Here is a 22,775-nt window from a genome sequence, read left to right as displayed (position 1 = left end):
AATGGGATTAATAATAATAATAACTTCATGGGGTGGTCGTGAGCATTTAATTCATGTTCACGAGTAAGAACAGGGCCCTAGGAAGCCCCATGACTGTAGATGCTCATTAATTATTCCTACAGATGGTCCCAGACTTAAATGATGGTTTGACTTAAAATTTTTCCATTTCATGATGGTGTGAAAGTATACACATTCTGTAGAAACTGGCCTAAACTGGCCTTTGAATTTTGAATTTTTTTTTTTTTTTGAATTTTGAATTTGAATGTTGTCCCGGGCTAGCGAGATGTCCTATGATACCTTCTTAGGAGGCAGCAAGCTGCAGGCCTTAGAACTGATATATTGAGAACCATTCTGTTTTTCACTTTCAGTACAGTGTTCAATAAATTGTGGGACATATTCAACATTTTATTATAAAGTAGGCTTTGTGTTAGATGATTTTGCTCAACTGTAGACTAACCTACGTGATCTGAGTCCATTTAATGGGCTAGGCTAAGCTATGACGTTTGGTAGTTTAGGTATATCAAGTACGTTTTCAACTTGGGATAGTGTCACCTTACATGGGTTTATCCCATGTAACCCCCACATGTGTTGAGGAAGGTCTGTATGTCTCCAGGCTTCAGCGTCTTCAACCTCTAAGGTGATGATCAATAACCTGGTTATTTCTTGAGGGATGCTCAAAGACGGTGGAGAAAAATGCCAAGGCGCTTTGTTCACGGGGGGGTGGGGGGGGGTGTGGGGGTGTGTGTGACAATGGTTTAGGAGAGAGAATTGGCCTCTTCCGCTCCCGAGCGCTCTGGAGCGCGATGGGTCGTGGGTTCAAATCCCATAGCAGCCTGCTATGGCTGCTGTGTGACCTTGGGCAAGGCACGGTCGCCTCTCTGAGCCTCAGGCGCTTTGCACACACGTGGGGCGACAGCTGTTTGGGATGGGGTTTGGAGTCCCCCAGCCCCGAGCGCCCTGGCGTTTCGAGGGGTCGTGGGTTCGAATCGCACTCGTACTACGGGCCTGCTGCGTGACCTTGGGCACGGCTCGGCGCGGCGCGGCTCGGAGCCCAGTGTCCCCACCTGCGAGGGGCAGACTTGGCGGGTGCATCCAGCCCCTCCGGTGTGTGCCGGCTCTGGGGTCAGCGCGCCGGGGAAGCCCTGCAAGCGGCTGGAGGGATCCGGGGGGGGGCCGGCTCGGGGTGGGGGGCACCCTCGGGCGACCCGGGGCTCCGCACCTGCGTCCTCCCGGAGCCACCGCTCCCGGCGCTGCCCCCCCCCCCGCCCCGGGCCGGGGCTCCTGGGCGCCGCGCAGCCCCCCCGCGCCCAGCAGGGCCGCCGCAGGAGGTGAGCGGGGCGCCGGGGCGGGCCGGGCCGGGCCGGGCGGGGCGGGGCGCCGCATCCCCGTGACGCGCGGGCCAACCAGGGCCTGGGCGCCGCCGCCTCCCGCTCGCGCTCCGGCTCGCGCTCCCGCCCCGCCGCCGCCGCCGCCGCCGCCGCCGCCGCCAGCAGCCCCGGGCCCGCCCGCCGCATGGCGCTCCGCGGCTTCTGCAGCGCCGACGGCTCCGACCCCTTCTGGGTACGTGCTGGGCGGCCGCGCGGGGGCTCCGGGGGGGGTGCGCACGTGGGGGGAGCTCCGGGCAGGGCGGGGGCTGTGCATGTGCCGAGCTCCGCGGCCCGGCCGGAGAGACGGGGGGCGGGGGGCTGCCTGCTTTGCAGTTGCCTCCGTGCAATTAAAAATAACCTTCGCGGAAGGGGACTCCGGAGATGGGGGCGGCCCAGGTTGGGGTGTCCCCCGGATGAAGCTCTCCCATCCCCTTTGTGGGAGCCCCCTTGGCGAGGGTCTGCGCTGGGAAGAGGCTGGCGGGCTGTGCGAAGGGATGTTTACCCCCCCCCCCCCCCCCCCCGGGGCGTGCTGCATCAACATTACTAGGTTGTGGTACACTTTTTTTTTTTTTTTTTTTTGCCATCTTTTACTTTCTGTCTGCCGCTTTAATTACTGTAGAGGCATCTGGGAGAAACAGGGGGAAGAATTAGGGGAAGTTGGGGGGAACAGCCAGGGAGGAAAGTAGGGCTGCTCACCCCTGGTGTGTCTCACCTGACACCCCCCACCCCCCTCACAGGATGCCCCAGACCCTGGTACCTGTGCCACCCCCCTCCCAGGATGCCCCAGACCCTGGTACCTGTGCCACCCACCCCCTCCCAGGATGCCCCAGACCCTGGTACCTGTGCCACCCACCCCCTCCCAGGATGCCCCAGACCCTGGTACCTGTGCCACCCACCCCCTCCCAGGATGCCCCAGACCCTGGTACCTGTGCCATCCCCCCTCCCAGGATGCCCCAGACCCTGGTACCTGTGCCATCCCCCCTCCCAGGACCCCAGACCCTGGTACCTGTGCCATCCCCCCCTCCCAGGATGCCCCAGACCCTGGTACCTGTGCCACCCACCCCCTCCCAGGATGCCCCAGACCCTGGTACCTGTGCCACCCACCCCCTCCCAGGATGCCCCAGACCCTGGTACCTGTGCCACCCCCCCTCCCAGGATGCCCCAGACCCTGGTACCTGTGCCACCCCCCTCCCAGGATGCCCCAGACCCTGGTACCTGTGCCACCCCCCCTCCCAGGATGCCCCAGACCCTGGTACCTGTGCCATCCTACCTCTGTAACATGAGGCTCCTCTCAGTGGGGATGCACGTGGCTTTCGCCCAGGCAAGTTTTCCTCTGCGTGTTCAGTGCTGCGCCTGGCCCCGGCTCCGAAGTCCACTTTCTGTGGTTTAATCCCCACTGTCTTGGGCTCTAGTTTACCCTGTAATGCGATTTACCCCTTTGTTCCAGGAGGGCACGTCTGTGTCACATTGTCTTAATTACTGGTAGGAACAATAGGCAAATCTGGACATGATAGTTTCCCCCTTTTGTTTAGGACTCAGGAGAGAAAAACAGCTTTGCCTGTTAGGAGCTGGTGATTAGCATCCAAAAATACCTCCTTGTCCTGTTTTGTGGCCCTTTCCTTGCAGGTTCCCTCTGGAGTGCGAAAAAGTCATTCTTTGAGGGTCCCAGGGAAGGCTTTATTTTTTTTGGGTGGGGGGAGCATTGGGTATCAACCAAATAGACCTAATTTTCAGGCCAATGAGATCACAAATTTACACAGGGCTGGAAAAGATGCTTTTGCATTCGGGGTCTGGGGAGATTGGAGAACCGAGCATTTGCAAAGTAGGACTCTGGAAAAAGCTTGTGGAGTCCCTGCTCCCTATGCTGGGTATAACAGCACCAAGATTATTTCAGCAGAGGTTCAGAGGAGGATCTTGGTCTAGTGTTGCTGTGACTTTTGGAGTGTTTCCTTGTTTATTTTCTTCTCCTGGATGACACAGGGGAAAAAAAAATAGGCGACCATAAATTAGATTTTGCATAGGGAGGTGCTTTATTGATGACAACTGGCAGTTGATGGTTAATGAGGTTTTCCAAAGCGCAGTGTGTTTGGGGGTGCTCACAATTTATTTAGCTTGAGAAGCTCGTTTCGGGAAGCCAATTGTGTTTTTTCTCCTTGGGCTTTTTGCTATGGAAATTATCCAGTGGTGGTTTTCTTGAGGAAGGCAATGGCTGGCCTTCCCTCTCCACCCAGTCTTTGAGCTTGCAGACTTTGCTATGTTTCTTCTCCTTCTGGATTCCTGGATGCCCCAGTTTTGGGTAGGAGGGGGGAGGTGTGGAGCCTAGAACCAGAGTTTGAGAGCTGGCCCACTGCTGCATGAGAACTTCCAGGTAGTAGGAGAAACCAAATAGAACAGAAAGAAGGTGGCTTCTGTGTTTGCTAGGGTGGCACACTCAAGGCTGGGGGAGGCCAGCCTCCCAGCCAGTTAAGCTGTGTGACCTTGGGCCAAGCCTCTTTACCTTTCTCTGCTCAGATTCCTCATCTGTAAAATGGGAGCAGGATTTCCCCCCCTCAAAAAAAAAAAGCCTCAACTTTTGGGGCTTTTTATGGTTATGATTGTTTGAAGAGTGAGATCGGCCTGTGCCCTGAACAGAGTTAAACAATATTTTTTACCATTCTTTCTAAAGATGAAGTTGTATGTTTCCACTTGCTCCTCTTTCCTTTGGACTTTTTCATCAACTGCTGGGGAAGGGATTGGGCTCCCCCACCCCACCACTTATGCCTGGCTTCTCCCTGACCAAGGTCGTGTGTTTAGAAATTAAAGGGACTGGCCCACGTGAGACTCTTATCAGAGCTTTGTTCCTGGGCCAGTGCCTGCCTCTGAGCTTCAGGAAACGTCCGGAAAAACCAGAACGTGGAAATGGCCCACGGTGAGGGTTCCACTGACTTAACCACCCTCACCCCGGCAAATGTTCTGGGATGAGATCAGAGGAGCTTCATTACCCAAATCGGTGTTGAGTTCACCAACATTTGGTTTGTTTTTTTTTTCTGTTTGTGCTGGCAAGAGGGGCTGTTTCGTGGCTGGTGTTTGTATGATGGTTGGGTGAATGGGCCTGGGCCTCTCCCTGTGGGTTAACTTTTATTTTTTATTTATTTATTTATGAGAGACACACACAGAGAGAGGCAGAAACACAGGCAGAGGGAGAAGCAGGCTCCCTGTGGGGAGCCTGATGCAGGACTTGATCCTGGGACCCTGGGATCACACCCTGAGCCAAAGGCAGGCACTCAACCACTGAGCCACCCAGGTGCCCCATTGTGGCTTAACTTTTAAAAATTATTTATTACGTAGAAAAATTGGAAAAATGTCAAAGTGGGAGAAAAATCAGTAAGCAGCACACAGTGCCTGAGAGCGAGTGCCTGCGTCCCCTGGCTTCAAATCCTGGTTCTGCTGCTCAGTCAAGTTACTTCCGGCGTGCCTTAGTTTACCTATTTGGAAAATGGAGGTGAGAACACCATACTGAGCAAAGAGCAGTCACATGGGAACAAATGAGCGAATCCTTGGCGGGTGCATAGAACATTGCTGCCTGGTATACAGTTGATGCTCAGTAATTGTGAGCGGTCCACACCGGTTGGAGTTCTCAAGTTAGGTTTTTGTTTTGTTTTGTTTAAGATTTATTTATTTGTTCATGAGAGGCAGAGGGAGAAGCAGGCTTGCTGTAGGGAGCCTGATGCAGGACTTGATCCTGGATCCTGGGATCAGGCCCTGAGCCAAAGGCAGATGCTCAACCACTGAGCCACCCAGGCGTCCCTCGAGTTAGTTTTTGCTGCTGTACCTGCTGTGGCTGGGGATGAACCCCAGTAGCAGATCTGTGTTGTGGTTTGTGGAAGCCTGCTAGTGTTTGGCTCCTGAGCTGCCGCTTGCCTCAGACAACTCAGTGAATCTCTGAGTATTTGAATCAGTAAGGGGTGGGAGAACAGAAATATTTTAGAAGCTATTAAAAATTCCTCCTGAATAAGATCTGGCCTGAGTCAGTGTAATTTTTTTTAAAGCTTTTATTTATTTATTTATTCATGAGAAACACACAGAGAGAGGCCGAGACATAGGGGAAGATGCAGGTTCCCTGTGGGGAGTCCCATGTGGGACGTGATCCTGGGACCTTGGGATCATGCCCTGAGCCGAAGGCAGGCGCTCAACCACTGGGCCACCCAGGTGCCCCTGGACTCCGTGTAATTTGTCCCTTAATAGCTATTCTGGGCTTCATGACAACCTTTGAAGAGCCATATTTCACCCCTAACTGCCCCCCCCACAACCCCTGCACATTTCCTGTTGGTTTTCAGACTCATCCTTTTTCCTTCTTCCACCTTCCCTTCTTCCCCCTTTTGTTCACCTCTCCTTCCAGTCTCCTCCTCTGGATTGTTAGAGGTGAAAGGGACCCTAGAATGAATGGGGTCCTCCTCTCCCCACACAGCATGAGCGGAGGCCTGGAGTGGTGGCGTGGTGGGCCCAAGGGTAGAAGGTGAATGACTTTGGGAGGAGAAAAGGGGAAACTTTGAGGGGACAGGGCCGGATGAGAGCTAGTTTGGGGTTCTCTGGGTCGCCTCAGGGCCTTGTCCTGCTCTCATTCCCCCAGCTGGACTGGTTCCACTGGTGATGCTCTTGGAGACGACTTGCCTTTTGAATGTGGTCGTGGTCTCAACTTTTAGGAACCGCTGTCTCCAGTGGGAGACGGGGCGTCTCCAACCTAGCCTGTCCCAAACAGAACTTCGGACCCTCTGCATGTCCCGTAACACCAGCCCCATCCTCCGAGGGCCCCCAACCTGCAGCATCCTTGACCCACCCCCTCCCCTTTCCCCCTCCTATTCCACATCTCTGAAGTCAGCACATCCTGTTGCCTTTTTCTTCAAAATGTTTCCAAATCTGCCAGCTTCTCACAACACCCCCCCTCCCCCCATTCTGGCCAGAGCCACTGTCGATGGGCTCACTCCAGGATTTGAACAGTCCCTCCCTCCTGCTCTTCTGTTTCCATCCTTGACCCCTAGTCTCAACCCAGCAACCAGAGGGGTCCTGTTCAAGACACAGGTCAGGTCCTGTCCCCACTTCTGCTTGAAACCCTGCAGTGACTCCACACTTTGCTCAGAAGCCAAAAGGCTTCGGCCTACAGGAGTCAGCAGAATCGCCCCAGCACCTCTCTGACCTCATCACCTACTTTCTTTCTCACTTTCTTCCTGCCACACTGGTTACTAGGCTGCCTCAGGGCCTTTGCACTTGTTTCCCTTGCCTGGAATACTCCTTTACCTTTGAGTGTTTGTTCAGATGGCACCTTAGGCAGTTTTTCTCTGACTCCCTGCCACTTTCGTGTACCTCTCTCCTTCCCTGCACTCAGGCTTCCCCCCGCCCCGCCTGCCCCTGGCCCCGAACCAATCTAATACACCAGATATTTTATTTATTTTGCTTATTCTCTGTAAACTCCCATCAACAGGTCCACTCCACAGGAGTAGAGTTTTTTTTTTCAGCCTGTGTTTATTTATGGCCATAATCCTAGCACTTAGAATGGTGCCTGAGATGTAGTAGGTGCTCAGTAAATATTTGTGAAGGAAAGAATGACACAAAGCACTGGAATGGCTTTTGAGCTGTGTTGCAGCCTCTCTCCAGAGGTCTCTGACAGAAGAGTCACTCACCTGTGTGGAACGGATACCCAGGGAGATTGAGCCCTCTGGCTTGCACACTTGACGGCGTAGATTTTACTTTGCGAGGGTCAGCACCGAGTCTTCCTCCTCTCTTTTCCCCAGGACTCAGTGCCTCACACATACTAGGGTCAATCAGCATTTGAATTCGAGTCCCTAAGGTATAGATCTAGTCCACCAGTGTGCTGGCTTGGCCTTATTTATAATTATGAATTCCTGTCATTGCTGCTATTTACTCACAGAAAGAGTGTACAGAAAAACACTTATTTCTGACTTCTGAAAAATCAGAAGATGTGATAGCAGTGGGGCCCGTGTTGGTACCTGGTAGTGGTCAACTGGGGCTGCCCTCCCCAGAACAGGTCTTCTGGCTCCCGTTTGCTGTAATTGCCAGGCCTCCTTGTTGTGGCTTCAATCCTGGAGCCCAGTGTTGCTCACTTTTTTCCCTTAGTGCTTTCTCACCAGGTCGCTTCCTTCCATGAGGGAGCCACCTGGCACCTGTGGCCAGTTGAGTGGACATCCTCTTCCTGGAAGCCTAAAGCTTTTGGCGAAGTGCCTGGGGTCCATGCGACTTGTTCGTTTGGTGGTGCAAAGACCAAGGGCTCCACCAAGTTCACGTTGGCCGGTTTCTGGCTGGGGGGAGTGTGCAGGGGGAGAAACAAATTGCCAATGTCCCAGGAATTTTTTTTCCCCCCAGGAATTTGAAGCAAGTGTCTTGTGTGTCTTTTGGCTCTAGATTTTCATGCGGGATGAGGGTGATGAGGTCTAGCTTTTATTATCATAGCCTAATGATTAGTAAAACTTGAGCCCATCAAAACTTGCCTGAACATTTTGCAAAAAGGAAGTGCTAATAAAAGGGATTGGGAATATAATGCCAGAGGGTTGAACATCCTGAGGCGAGGGCTTCCCCAAGCCTGGCATGGGAACTGGGAGAGCGTCTCGTGATGAAGGCATGGAACCTGTACTTGCCTCTTGGAGGCTGAGGGTGGGTGGGGAGGCTTTGGGGAAGCCAGTTTCGGGACGGGGGTGGTAGGCGTGAAGCACAGATTGTCAGCCTTGGCACTTTGGCATTCGGGGCCAGGTGGTCCTCTGCTGTAAGGGCTGCCCTTTGGGACATTCAGCAGGATCCTTGGCCCTCTCCCCTCCGGGTGCCAGGAACCCCACCTTGTGTGGCACACCAACACAGATGCCTCCAGACATTGCCACATGTCCTTTGGGTGGTAAAGTCCCATGGCCATTGGAGGCATCTGGAGAATAAATCTGGGGCAAGATTTGCCTTCATGCCTGTGAGATGTTAGGCTGTTGCCCTTCTCGTGTAATTGGCTTACAGGGGTTGCCTTGGAGAAGCTTAATGAGACCATAAGGAGGTTAGACTCTTAATTCCCTGGAGCAGGAACTTGCAGGCATAGCCTTGCTGCTTGCCTCTTTGCACCCAGGCCTGTGTTCCTCTGCGCTCCTTCATTCTGGCTGGAGCGTGTGTGATGATAGAGGTTGGCTCGGACCCTTCACTCCCTTGTTTTATTTTATTTATTTGAAATACTTTATTTATTAGAGAAAGAGCAGGAGCAGGGGGTGGAGCAGAGGGAGAGGGAGAAGTAGACTCCCCGCTGAGCAGGGAGTCCCACGCAGGACTCGATCCCAGGACCCTGAGATCACACCCTGAGCTGAAGGCAGACGCTTAACCGACTGAGCACCCCCGCCCCCCCGCCGGGTGCCCCTTGACTCTCTCATTTTAAACTGCCCCAGGAGAGGTGGACAGTCATGAAGTTGAGGTTCTACTTAAGTGTCCCCTTAGCTTAATTGTGGGATTCACGTTCTGGGGGAGGTTGCCAAGTCCTGGAAAATGGGTCTAGATGACTGGGGAGGTAGTAATTGACTTTTTATGAGGCTTCTCCCTTTCCTCTCTGAGAATCTCAGTTTACCTTTTATAGGCCCCTTGGGTGGTTACTTGATTGGGAGGTGCCCTTCTCGTCAGAGAGTATTTCTTTAATTTTCCCCAGCACAACTTCAGAGTGGTCTTTCAAAACACTGGATTTGATTGCTTGTTCTTCAAGCCACAACTGTTTCTTACTCATTTAGTCAGTCTTTTGTTAATTGAGCATCTACTGTGTTCTAGATACTGGGCATACAGCCACAAACAAGGTAGATGAGGTCCTTGTGCTCATGGAGCTTACATTAGGAATGACCAGAACGATTTTGGGTAGTGGTAAGTGCCACAGAGACACAAACTGGGAGGAACATTGGCGGTGGGGTACAAGCTATGATAGAAGGGTATCCAGGAACAGCCTTTCAGAGGAGATAACATTTCACCTGTGATCTGAATGGCGAAGTTGGCCGTGAAAGGACTGGGGAAAGAAGTATTAGGTAGAGAGAACCACGGGTGCAAAGGCCCTGGGGTGCGTGGAGTTGTCAAAGTATCAGAGAGTTTAACTCAGAGGAACTACAGAGCCCGTCTCATAAAAATCTTGCCTACAGCATCCTGCAAAAACGCAGAAAGCATTAATAAAATGGCTTGTAGTGATAATAGGGGCCTGAAAATTCCAAAGAGGAAGCTTGGCGAGGAAACAGAGCCATACTTGCAGAGGCGTGGGCTTCTGATCCATTTATGTTGGAATGAGTCTCAGGTTTTTACAATTAAATTCAATGCTTTTAATTTTTTTTTTTTTTTTAATGAGTCTCATCTGTTTCTGAACCGTAGCTGAAAACCCTTCAGGGTCAGACCAAGCTGGGATTCCCCGCTGCCCTGGATTCTCTTCCAGAGGCATTTTGTGACTGGTTTAGATGACTTCCTTTAAATTGCTAGGAAACTCTTCTTTTATTTTTATTTTTTTTATTTTTTTTTATTTTTATTTTTTATTTTTTATTTTTTTAGGAAACTCTTCTTTTAAAGCTGGATGTTGAGGGGCGCCTGGCTGGCTCAGTCAGAAGAGCATGCGACTCTTGATCTCAGAGTTGAGTTCAAGCCCCCGTTGAAATTACAGGTTGCTTTAAAAAAATAATCTTTAAAAAACACTAGATTTTGAATTGATCTGGCTGATTGCATGAAGATCTTGTGTGGTAACTGTTTTGATTGTACTATTTTAAAAACGGTGAATAGGAGAATACAGGGGAAAGTAAACATTTTAATACGGCTCCTCCTCTTTTCCCAGGGGTAGCCACTGATGATAGTTTCTTGAGTATCCTTCTAGAAAAATGCCAGGCACCTGCAAATATGTATGAAGGGGTACGAGAATACCTATATCTTTTTTTCTTCCCTAGAGAGCTTCATATTCTAAACGTTTTGTGTTTTGCTCCTTACACTTAAAACCGATGTGGATTTTTTTCCCCCACGTTAAGTCCATGCAAATCGAAAGAAAAAGGAAATAACGCTTCTGTCCAAGCCATGCATTCTTCTCTTCTATGACCGTGTCATATGTTTACCTCAGTCCCACCTTGGTCGCTGTTGGGGTTGGTTCCAGAATTTTGAGATGAGACACATTGCGGCCTGGAGCATTCCCAGGTATTCATTTTTGCATATGTGTGCAAGTCCATGCAAATGACTCAGCAGAATAAGTTCCTCCTTGAGGAATGGTTGGGTGGAAGGATCTGTGCTTTGAAAATTTGATAGTTTTGATTGCGCGGTGGCTGCTCTCCGCTCTTGGACACACCAGCATTTATTAAACACCTGTTGTGTTCCTGGCATTTGAGGCCAGGAATCCAGCTGGAAGTTGACCAGGTTCATGTTGCTTCTCTGTGTAGGAGAGAATTTTTGTGGGAGTTCAGTCTGGAAAGTGCTTGCTTTTGCTCCCAATTTAAGAAGATACAGTTACGTTTTAAGCAGTCTTTGCCTTCTCTGTCATTTCCGAAGAGCTTTGACATCAACAGTTTAACGTGTGAAGTTTTACTCAGTCTCATCATGCTGATGCAGTCCAATTTAATTTTTTACACATAAACCTTCCAGTTTCGTCTGTTGTCTGATTTACAAAAGTGACATTCCATTTTACAAAACAAACATCCCATGGACAATTTATTTATTTAAATTTAAAATATATTTTCTATATATTTTTTAATCTATTTATATATTCTATATTTTGTATAGTTTCTATATATTTTTAATATTCTATTTAGTCTATATTTTGTATATATTTTCTATATATTTTTTAACATTCTATATATTCTATATTTTGTATATATAATATTCTATTTATATATTCTATATTTTGTATATATTTTCTATATTATGTATTTTCTATTTCTATAAAATATTATATAATATTTTACATATTATATAAGCCCTTGTCCAACATGGGGCTTGAACTCACGACCCCGAGATCCAGAGTCATAGGCACTACTCAATTGAGCCAGCCAGGTGCCCCCATCACCGAGTTATTTAAAAGATGTGTGAACCTGCTGGTCCCTTGGGCTAGGAGAAACTGAGGTCTTCTTCTGGGCTTTTCTATGACCATAGAAATGTTTACAAACATAAACATGTTTAAATAAAATGAATTATGTTAAAATCATCGTTCTGCTATTTTTTACTTTAACGTATGATATGTGTCAATACATAGTGTCTATTTGCATAATATTCTTTATGTGACATGTAATGATATTTAATATGGCATAACTTATAATATCCATAATTCTGTGATATTTCAAGTTACAGATTTGTTATAATTAACTCAGTGGTTTTTCCCTATTATTAACTACCACTTGTGTCATTTCCCATTTTCCATTCCTGTGAACAGTGCTCCAGTAAGCATCCTTGTCTGTAATGTCAAAATTCTGTAAGTTTTTTTTATTTTTTAAGATTTTATTTATTTATTCATGAGAGACACAGAGAGGCAGAGACACAGACAGAGGGAGAAGCAGGCTCATGTAGGGGGCTGATGTGGGACTCGATCCTGGGACTCCAGGATTGCACCCTGGGGCTGAAAGCAAGCGCTAAACCGCTGAGCCACCCAGGGATCCCTGTAAGTTTTTTTTAATGGGTTTTAGCTGGTTATTCTCCAGAAAGGAGAATTTTTAAAAAAGATTTTATTTACTTATTCATGAGAGACACGCACAGAGAGAGAGGCAGACACCGGCAGAGGGAGAAGCAGGCTCCATGCAGGGAGCCTGATGTAGGACTCAATCCCGGGACCCCAGGATCACACCCTGGGCCGTAGGTAGATGCTCACCCGCAGAGCCACCCAGTGTCCCCAGAAAGGAGAATGTAATGCATTCTATTACCACTGACTGACCACGAATGAGAATTCATGTTTCTCTGCCTCATTCCAGGTACTGGGCATAATTGACTTTATTAATTCGATGGATTAAAAAAAATATATATATATCTTATTTTTGCTTGCATTTCTCTTTTGGTTAGAAGCTGAGCGTCCCCCAGCATATTTCCCGGTTGATACGTGTATCCTTTCCTATGTCTTCTCTGCCCATCTTTCCACTGGTTTGTCTTTTTCCTGTTAATTTGCAGACACTTGATTTGGGAATCTTGCCTCTTTGTCATGTGCCTCACAGATATTTTTCCACAGGCTGTTGTTTATTTATTGGCATGTTAACATCTGATTCTTGTGCAGATTTGTGTGTAGTTTGCAAGGGCGCCCTGGACCATGCCTATCAGTTTCAGTCTTAGGGTTTTTCATTTCCTGTTGGAAGGATTTTCCCACGTTCCTGTATAACTTCTTAAATTATACAGTGTCAAAGCAATAGTTCCTTGTATTGGTGGACTATAATTTACATAATTATTACCTGTGGTTGACATTTAGATTGCTGTCTCTTTTTTTCCCCCCTTAAAAGAAAACATAATGAGTATCACATGGATTATGCCTGTTGATTTAGTCCTTGGAGCATATTCTCAGGAGTAGAGCAAGTGTCTCAGAACATTTGAAAATATTTCACTTTAGCTAGAGCTTTGTTTTGTTTTGTTTTGTTTGAAGGGGTTGGCTCAATGCACTATTCTAGCAAAGTCTAAGGATACCCATCAATAGGGTTGTTTTTATTACGGAGGGCAGACGATCGGTGCATGTTAGTGACAGTGTTTTTTCTGGTCCCTCCAGTCAGCCTTAGAAGCTGGAGACCAGTGGCCCAGAGGCAAGTTGTTGCTGCTGGATGCTGGGAAGATGACCTGACGGTTCTAATTTGGTTACATTATCTAGGAGCCCTGTGATAAGGCATCTTCCTCAAGATCGTTGTCACTAACCCAAGATCAAGGAGAAAAGACACATGGTAGATTAGACTCTGTCTGAGGACTGCTGTGATAGTGTCATGGGGCTCTCTCATCTTTTTGGTGAGAGAAGTCTGGGGTCTGGGTGGGCCACACCACGTTCAGTATTGAAGTTTGGTGGCCCACCTCCAGTACACTTGGGTACTTGGTGGGGGAAGGGCTGGAGAACGGGCTCAGCCCTGAGTCAGACCCTCTTTATTTTCAAAGGGGCTACAGGGGAGGGACCAGCATTGGCCATTGAAGTCATGGGGCTTCCTGGACAAGAAAGTACAGCTTCAAAGAAAGCCAGGGAGTTCTATGTCTGGGATCAAAGAGGCCAGATTCAGGAGCTTGTGTTTCAAAATCCATCCTGCTACTTCCCAGCATGTGACCCTGGGCTGGTTAATTCTGGGAGCCTCAGTTTACTCACCTGTAAAGGGGGCATCATGATGACATTGCATATCTTACATACTTGTAAGGAAGAGGTAAGGCGCAGGGGATGCAGAGCTCCAGCGGGCACTGGCCATGGTTAGGAGGCTGGACAGCCGAGGGCAGTGGAGAGGGCATTTCGGGTGTCGTGATTCTCTTCTGGTTTATCATTTCCTTGCAACCCCGGGGCCCGTGCAGGCCTTGGCAGAGTTGGGAAAGAGCCCAGCCTGACCACATGGATTCAGACACCTGTCCCCAGCCTCTGAGACAATTCAGGTTAATTGGCCCGGTTGTTACTGGGTGTCTGTGGTGGTGGTACTGGGTGTCTGTGGTTTTGTTACCAGGTGTCTGTGGTGTTTACCGGGTCTGGGTAAGGCATGCTGGGGTATCGAGTATCAGCTTTGAAATTGGGCTGGTGTATGGGGAAAATTGATTTTCCCCATGCTTTTCTTCATAGTTGGGTACTTGCTTAAGTATTTAAATCGATAGCATACAAGTCAAGTTGTGACAGTCCTTTTTTTTTTTTTTTTTTTTAAGATTCTATTTCAGATAGAGAGTGAGAGAGAACAAGCAAGAGCAGGGGGGAGGGGCAGAGAGAGAAGCAGGCTCTCCCCAGAGCAGGGAGCCCGTTGGGGGACTCGATCCCAGGACCCCGAGATCATGACCTGAGCTGAAGGCAAATACTCGACTGAGCCATCCAGGTGCCCCAAGTTGTAACAGTTCTGAGAGCTGCTGACATTTGTATACTTGGAATCTCCCAGGTTTTCTGTTACCATAGACATGGCAGTGATTGAATTATTTAAAGGGACTTTTTTCTTTGACTCTCTTCTTGGTCTGATATTATAAGAGATACAGTATAGAATGAAACCGTACAGGATGGAGTATATAGTACAATCCTCTGTAACTACAGTCTTCTGGAGATAATCTCTTATTGGCAGATTGGTGTCTTAACTTTCAAATCAGTCTGTTTTTGCCACTTAGGCTAAATATGTAGTGTCTTGTAAAAACAGGGATGGGATCCTGTAAAAACCAACTCTTCATTTTTTTTTTTGTTTTCACTTACTAGTGCATCTCAGATATCCATTTGTTCATTAACATATTTACTTGATGAAATGTCAACATGGACCTAATTAAGTAATTTGCTAATAATTGTTCCCTCTCGAGGCGGTTGGGTCCCAACCTTGTTGTCTTAGCCTCTGCACAGGGAGCTTCTGGGAAAAATGTGAAGGGAGTCTTGAGTGGGTGGGTGTTGGAGGGGCATGTCTCGTCCTCTCTTAGGTGCCCCTTGCAGGAGACAGAACCTCTGAGGTTCGGTGCCTGTGGGACTGGGCTCTCATCCGTGGCTTGTCCCCATTCAGTCCACAGCTTTTGGGGGTCTCCTGAATAGCCTTGCTGGGCTAGAGAACCTGTAAGTTATGGGATTGATAGGGCAAGTGAGCATTTGGTTTTCTGCTTTTTTAGTGGGAGAAAGGAGTTGGGAGAGGCTGCCGTGTGATTGGTTACTTAATATTTTCCTTTAAACCAATTCACTTTTTAAAAAAAAAAAGATTTTATTTATTTATCATGAGATGCAGAGAGAGAGGCAGAGACACAGGCAGCGGGAAAAGCAGGTTCCCTGTGGGGAGCCTGATGCGGGACTCGATCCCAGGACCCCGGGATCACGACCTGAGCTGACGGCAGACACTCCACCACTGAGCCACCTGGGCGTCCCAGCAATTCACTTTTTTAAAACCTAAATCGATGTATCCTGAACGCAGTTGCCTATCACTTTTAGGAACACATGCAAAGTCACAGGGTGGCTGTATTCAAGTATTTACCAAATAGCTATTAACCAGCTCATTACTAAAATGAAAACATAGGGTATTCCACAGAATGCCCAGGTCAGCGGTTCTCAACGCCAGGCAATTTTGCCCTCCTGGGACATTTGTCAACATCTGGAAGTGTTTTAGGTTATCCCACCTGGAGGAAGGGTACTCCAAGCCCGGGCTGGGTAGACGCTGCTGCTGTTACACCCCACCCCCTCCCCCACGAACAAAGAGTTATCAGGGTGCACGTGTCCCTGATGCTGAGGTTAAGCCCTCACCTGGGGCAGTCCCAGTGGCCTAGCTGTTTAGTGCCGCCTTCAGCCCATGGCGTAATCCTGGAGACCTGGGATCGAGTCCCATATCCGGCTCCCTGCAGGGAGCCTGCTTCTCCCTCTGTCTCTGCCTCTCTTTCTGTGTCTCTCATGAATAAATAAATAAATAAATAAATAAATAAATAAATAATCTTTAAAAAAAAAAAAGAAGCCCTCGCCTGGATTCAGGCCACATGCGGCCGTGGGTAACGTAATGCTTTGCTAGTTGGCTAACAGTCTCCGTGCAGTTCTGTCTTTTCCGGGTGACTCATGGGCGTGTAACCGTGACACTGTGCAGCTGGCTGTAGCCTGCTAGTGGATTCCAGGCCTGTCCCCACACCTGATGTCAGATCTCCAGTGAACCTGTTCGGTAGTTTGCATGCGGATATGGATTCAGGGTCCCGTGTGCCTCCCCACCCGGAGGACCGTACAGACATGGGGGGGACAGGGCGTGTACGGGAGCCTGAAGTGGTTGGAATTCGTGACCCTCTGGCCGGGCAAATCCGCTTTCAAGTGCAGAGAGGATTTCTCTTGTGGGCCCAGGCGGAAAACAGTGGCCTGCTGGTGACCGTGCCCATGGGAAAGGGCTGTACTTTGTCAGCTAGGAGATTTTATCACCTCCTCTCTGCCTGGGTTTGGCAAAAACACCCTGACCTGGGGAAGGAAGTGTGTAGACAAGGCAGGTGGATGTGGTCGGAGGTGCCGTTGGCAGCTCTGCCCAAGCTGGCCCGGTCAGGTTGCTTGACAATCACCTCCCCGCCGCCTCCGTTAAAGTTAATTGCAGTGTTGTGCATGGAGCAGTAGTGAGGAGGCGGGGTGGGGGGGAGGAGTGGAGGGGTGGGGAATAGGGCGGAGTGGATGGGGGGGGGGCGGTGATTGCTGTCTTGCATTTTTCACTTTTCCTTCTTGATTCTGGAAACTTAGGAAAAAGCCTCTTGCTGTCCCTAAAGGTGAGTTCAATGAGGATCAATCAAGGATCTGGGCTGGCCTGCCTTCTGTCGAATCCAAAAGGCCTGGCAGCTATGGCATGCATCCTAGTTTCAGAGACGTTGTGCTGTGCAGAGATAGCCAGCAGAGGCTGTAGGATTCCCTGATCGGGAGAAGCTGATATCAGAGGAAAATGTGAAGGATTTGGGGTTTGTTTATTTTTAAAAAGATTTTATTTATTTGTGAGTAAGTGAGAGAGAGCACAAGTGGGAGGTGGGCAGAGAGAGAGGAAGAAGCAGGTTCCCTGCTGAGCAGGGAACTCTCAGGCAGGACCCCAGGATCCCAGGATCGTGACCTGAGGTGAAGGCAGGTGACTTAGGCAGGTGACTTAGCTGACTGAGCCACCCAGGCACCCTGAAACGTGGGTTTGGAATTAATAGCTTCCAGTCTCTCCCTCCCTTCTTCCCACTACTGTGAATTAATCCTCTTATTGCTGTAGGTCAGATACTGGGAATACATCCCTGGTGAGTGACACAAGCGGCCTCCCTGTCTCTCGGAAGGGGATGCTCAGAGGGACATAGCAGTACAGGTTGCTAGTGTAGCTTCCATTCAGATCCCAGTTCTGCTGCTTGCTAGCTGTGTGAGTTTGGACAAGTCCCTTGACCTCTCTGTGCTTTGGTTTTCTTGTGTGCAAAATGAGAATGATGGTAGTGCCCACCGCATAGAATTGTCAACTTAAAAGAATTCAAGTAGACTAAGGTGCTAGCCCTGTTCCTGAATGCTGGTCCTGTCACTACTGCTTGTCCCTTGTCCTTGTTGAAATGGTCATCATCATCAGTACACAGCAGTCCCTTGCTCTGGTATAAAGGGGAGTCCGAGGATGCTGAGATGGGAAAGTATGGATGGTGATAAGGTCCTGGGTCCGTCTCCCCACCCGCCCCTGGCCAAGTCAGCCACGGTTAACTTCTGCTTCTCTGGGTAGCACAGCCTTCTTGGTTCAGGTCCAGAACTTTGGACTTTGTGCCTCAGTTTCCACATCTATCACATGGAGAACAGTAATAATACCTGGGTTGTCAGAGGTTTATTTTAGGGATTGGACAAGAGGAGACATGCACAGTGCAACAGTCTGTGTCCAGGCTGTGGAAGGATTTGCTGTGATGGTATCTAAACCTCTCTAGCAAAAAAACCACTCTGGTCCCTTCCACCTTAAGCACTGTTTCCTTGATCAGAACCTTCCCTTGACCCGGCACCCAGCTCATAGGCAGTCTTCCTTGTAGGTGGTGTCTTTGCTCTAGTTCTCGGTCTAGAGTGTGGACCCAGGGGGCCAGCGCCTGCCCCTCTTTGCTGATGGCTTCTGCAGAGCTGGGTGTGCCCCCTCACTTTGATTCGTGACAACTGGGTCATTTTCAACAGGATCCTCTGCCCTCGTTTGCTTAGCTGTAGCGTGCCTGGGAGCTTCCTGGTTTGGGCTGTGAAGGGGCCAGCATATACAGACTGCTCCTTTTCTTGCTCTTGGAGTTGTTTCCTTTGGACCCGTGCCCATAACTGGGATTGTTGGGTTTCAGGCGAGATGGAATTTCTAGCTTTCCTTTGCATGTTTCTGGGTTGCTCCTCGGATAGTTTGGTTCACTCCTTTTGTTTGCTGAACAAATATTGAATGAGAGCCTACTGTATGCAGGTGAATTGAAAGGGCATGGTCTTTTTTCAGGAAGATTCCAGGCAGAGAGTTCTAGTTGGAACTCCTTAGGAAAAAGAGTTGAAAGCGTAGACTTCTAGAGCACGCCTAAGTGCCAGGGAATGTTCTAGATGCCTTATGAGCACCGTGATTTCATCCCACAGTAAATAACCTCTGGAGAAGGGACTGTGGTTATTCCCATCCGATGGATGGGGAAACAGGCAGAGAGAGGTGATGTCACCCAGCTAGTAGACGGCAGAACCAGATTCAAACCCAGAGTCTGGCTGGGAACCCCTGCCCTGTGCTACAGGAATATAAACTTTGGGGTGCTGAAGGAAATATGCGTTTAGGTCCTAGTGAATATTGGTGGAGTTGGGCACTTTAGCCAGATGAGGCCTCTCTCCACCAGCTGGCATCTCAGGCAGCCGTGGAGGGATGAGATGTTGCTGACCAGGCTGGGGCATTCTAGGTCCAGGATAGAGCCGGTGGGAAGAAGCTGGGTGAGCTCAAGGAGCAGTGAGAGACCTGCGGGCGGGTGTCAGGGGCTGCATTTGGGGGGGGCGGGGAGATGACCGTGCCTTGCTGGGCTAGGTTAAGGCTGATGAGAGTATTAACTCACACTCCTGTTGCTCTTGAATCCCAGGCCTCGTTCAAAATACTTTCCATTTAACCCTCAGAACAGCCTACAAAGTTGGTAGATTAGTTATCACCCCCATTTTACAGATGGGGCACCTGAGACCTAGGAAGGTTATGTACCTTGTTGAACGTCCCACAGCTCATATTGCAGCAGAGCTGGGACTGAACAGTGGCCGTTTGCCCCAGAGTCCAGGCTCTTAGGCGTGGCACCATCCTGCCACTATGATAGGAGTGTCCCTAGTGGCCTGTTTTAAAATAGCCATTGTGGGTGCTTCCCAGTCAGTGGCAGGACAGCAGGACTCTGGGGTGGCCCGGAGCAGTCTTTTCCAGCAGGCTGTGCCAGATGACTCTGGCTGATGCTGGAACAAGATGGAATAAAAATCTCTTGAGTGGCTTCGGCCTTGTGGCACATGGTGTCCTGAGCTCACTTGGGGGTGTCATGCTCACTCGGGGGTGGTGAGGCCGCAATAATCGTAGCAGTAGCAATGTTTTAGAAGTGACAGCGGTGAACTCGGCCCCCAACGGCTAACCTCTCCCCGAACACGGAGGGTTAACAGTCTGGTGAGAAGTGAGTGACCACAAGTCAGAGAGGTGGAGTGACTTCCTCAAGGGCACACAGCCAGGAAGAGGTGTTGCTAGGGCTTCAGCCTAGGTCTGCACCAAGGCCAATGCTCCTGACCACTGCGTCGTGGTCCTCCCGACCACCGCGTCGTGGTCCTCCCTTGGACACCATGTCCTCCTGGTCTATCTCCCTGTGATGCTCTCTGGCACAGATCGGGAGCACGCAGCTTGGATTTCTGTTTGGAGTAGAGGGACCTTGGGATAGGGAAGAGGGAGAGCTCGGATGTTGGGGCGGGGGCCTCTCGGGGAACTTTCAGAGGATGGTGGTGGCTTTCCCAGTTTCCTGTTTTGGGCTGTACTCAAGAGAAGGGTCTGAGAAGAATGAGCCAGAAACTGAGGCTCTCGCTTTCACAATGCCTGGGAGCTTTTGCAACTGTGGATGATGCAGCACTTTCCTGGTGGGAATCCCAAGTGAGGCTTGGGTTTTCCTTTGCTTAACTTGCTCAGGCCCTGGCCCATCCTCCCTGCCCATCTGTTGCCCAATCCCCCTCCTGGCGCTCTGTTCTTCTTGTGGATGGACATGCGTATCCGAAGCTTGTCTTGGATCCTCTTCCACGCTCCCCTTAGAACGCATTGCCCCATCTCCACGATGGCACATCTCGGCATGTTTGCTGCCCTTAGGTCTTACCTAATTTGAGAAACCTGCCCTGAGCTCCCAAGTGGAAGCAACAATGACAGTGACTTTCACTAATAGATAGGTCACCAGGTGCCCATCTGTTGTCCCGTGCTCGACTTCTTGGGGAGGCGGTACCTGCGGCATGAGCCAGCCTGCCTGTGTTGACATCCACTCCTTCTACTTCCAGGCTGTGCCACCTGGGGCAAGTTGCTTTACCCTTTTGTTCCTTGGTTGCTTTTCCTGTAAAATGGGAACATCCCACTGGGGGATGAAAATGAAATAACGTAATGTGTAGATTTCATCCTTGCCATGACTTTGAGAAGCACATGTTGTCCCTGCTGTGAGGATGAGGAAACAGAGTTTTCATCCCCTTGGCTTGGTGACTTAGTCCCTCTGAATGCTCTGGAGATCTCTTGTCACTTATGTGTAATTCCTCAGTGACACTTAGTACTTGAAAAATCTTTTGTTATAGCTATATAGCTAACACCCTACTTCTTGTATCAGATTCTAAGCTTCTTGAGGGCAGGATAGATAGGTGGATCGCATGGTTCAACTCCTTTTGCAAAAAGCAGGGCTCAGTAAACATCTTAAATGAACGGACAGGCATGTGGATGGTCTTTGGAGTCACTAGATACTGGTGGCAGGAGTGAGGCCATGTAGAAAAACCGTTAAAACAGTTGGGTCTCAACTGAAGTGATTGTGCCCCCACAAGGGGACATGGGCACTTTCTGGAGACGTTTTTGTTATCATGACTTGGTGGCAGAGGATTGCTGTTGGCATCTGGTGGGTAGAGGCCAGGGATGCTGCTGGACATCCCGCCATGGGCAGGACAGCCTCACAACAGCATGATCTGGCTCCAGATGTTAGCTGTGCCAAGGGTAAGGAATCTCAGGTTAAGGGGACACGTAATCTAGTTAAAAGCAATGGGAAAAGACATAGCGTTCAAATTTATTATTTTTTTTTTAGCAAATGCAAACGAGTCCTGTCTAGATGAATTATCTTCTTACTGAGGTGATGAGGATGTGTATTTGTTTTTGAGAAGGGTGTCAGGTTCTAAAGGCAACCTATGTGAGGTGAGAATTCAAATAGTTAAAATGACCCTGGGTCGTGATCGTCTTTTTTTTTTTTTTTAACAGCTTTTTTTGGGATACAATTCACACACCATATGATTCATGCATTTAAAGTACACAGTTTGGTGGTTCCTAGGATAATCACAGAGGCACAGAGGTGTGCATCCATCCCTACGGTGGATTTTGGAACATTATTTGTGTTTGTGTCCTTCAGGCATGGCCGGGTGTGTGCCTCGTGTAATGGGTCATAAATGTTATGTTTACAGTTTGCGGAGACTCTGGTGTCTAGTTCATAGATCCCACAGGTGCTACTGAGCACCTGCCATGTGCCAGGAGCTGCAGCTGGTAGGAGGGGAAAAATCCAGGGTCACTGCCTGGGCATTCACTGCCCCCACAGAGGTGATAGTCCCAGGGGAGGGCAGGTGGGGGAAAAATTCATGTCTGAAGTAACATCAGATCAAGTCCTATGAAATTAACTGACCTTCAACAATTTTGACCTATGGCCAGGGTTTGCAGACTTCTTCTGGAAGGAGCCAGGTGGTAAATAGTTTTGTGGGCCAAGGCCAAATCAAGTGACTGCGCTTGAAAGCAGGCAAATCATCTGTTTTATATTTTATATTTTAAAAATGTGAAATTGGTTCCTAGTTTGGAGACAAAGCAGGCAGAGGGTCAGATTTGGCACATGGGCTTAAAGTCTGCCAACCCCTCACCTCAGCAAATGGCCATTTATGTGGTTTTTGTTATCATGTGTATTACACATAATGTGTTATATGCTGTATTGCATATTCCAGGACATATAAAACATTACAGTGTTAAGACAGTATGTAAAACATCAAGTAATATCTGAAAAAAGTAGTAAATGACTATATGGTGAGTGCTCTGTGGGAAATGTACAGAGCTCCCTGAGGTGGTTAAATCAGGGATTTGATGTGCTTGACAGAGGTGGGGAGGTGGGCAGGCCTCCCCGAGGAAGGGCTGCTTCTGCTGAGGCCCAAAGGCTGCCTCCGGGTTGTAGGCAGGGCAGTGAAAGGGTCAGGGCTCCAGGGGAACAACTGTGCAAGGGCCCTGAGGCATAGGGTGGTCCAAGAGCAGTGAGTGAGGAGCTTCAGGCAGAGAGTATCAGGTTTGGGTTACAGTTTGAAGGTATCACTTGTCTGTGGGGTGGAGGAGAGGCCCGAGTGGAGGCCAGCAACCAGTTAGGAGCCTGGGTAGTAACCCAGGAGCTATTTGCCAGGTGTGGGAGGGATTGAATGAATCCCCTATCTTCTAGTGGTGTACCACTTTCTACTTTTATTATTTCATGTTAATAAAAGGACTTCATGTTTATCAGATAGATACCAGAGGTCATGGCTAGGTTATATTCAAAACAAATCCATGTGCCGTCATTTCCCTGATGATTTCTCTGCCATCCATTGCTTGGACCAGTACCATCTGATAGAAATAGAACGCAGGCCACTTTAAAAAAAATAAAAAGCAGGTG

At 49.1% G+C, this 22,775-nt stretch overlaps 1 protein-coding gene across 2 annotated transcripts in view; it reads left to right on the top strand.

The window, feature by feature from the left end:
* Positions 1-1,368: 1,368 nt before the first annotated feature.
* The window catches only part of ABCC1 (ATP binding cassette subfamily C member 1 (ABCC1 blood group)), a 141,811-nt gene continuing 120,404 nt past the window's right edge, over positions 1,369-22,775 (top strand). Inside the window, exon 1 of one of the 2 annotated variants that reach the window (XM_072753779.1) lies at positions 1,369-1,560. In XM_072753779.1, the coding sequence (XP_072609880.1) occupies positions 1,513-1,560 (48 nt within the window). In that variant the 5' untranslated portion in view covers positions 1,369-1,512. The remainder of the gene's footprint in view (positions 1,561-22,775) is intronic. The other variant, XM_072753778.1, reaches the window with a different exon arrangement.

The sequence above is a fragment of the Vulpes vulpes genome, chromosome 3 (genome assembly GCF_048418805.1).
Source record: "Vulpes vulpes isolate BD-2025 chromosome 3, VulVul3, whole genome shotgun sequence".
Taxonomy (NCBI): domain Eukaryota; kingdom Metazoa; phylum Chordata; class Mammalia; order Carnivora; family Canidae; genus Vulpes; species Vulpes vulpes.
This window is presented reverse-complemented; position numbering and strand designations above follow the sequence as displayed.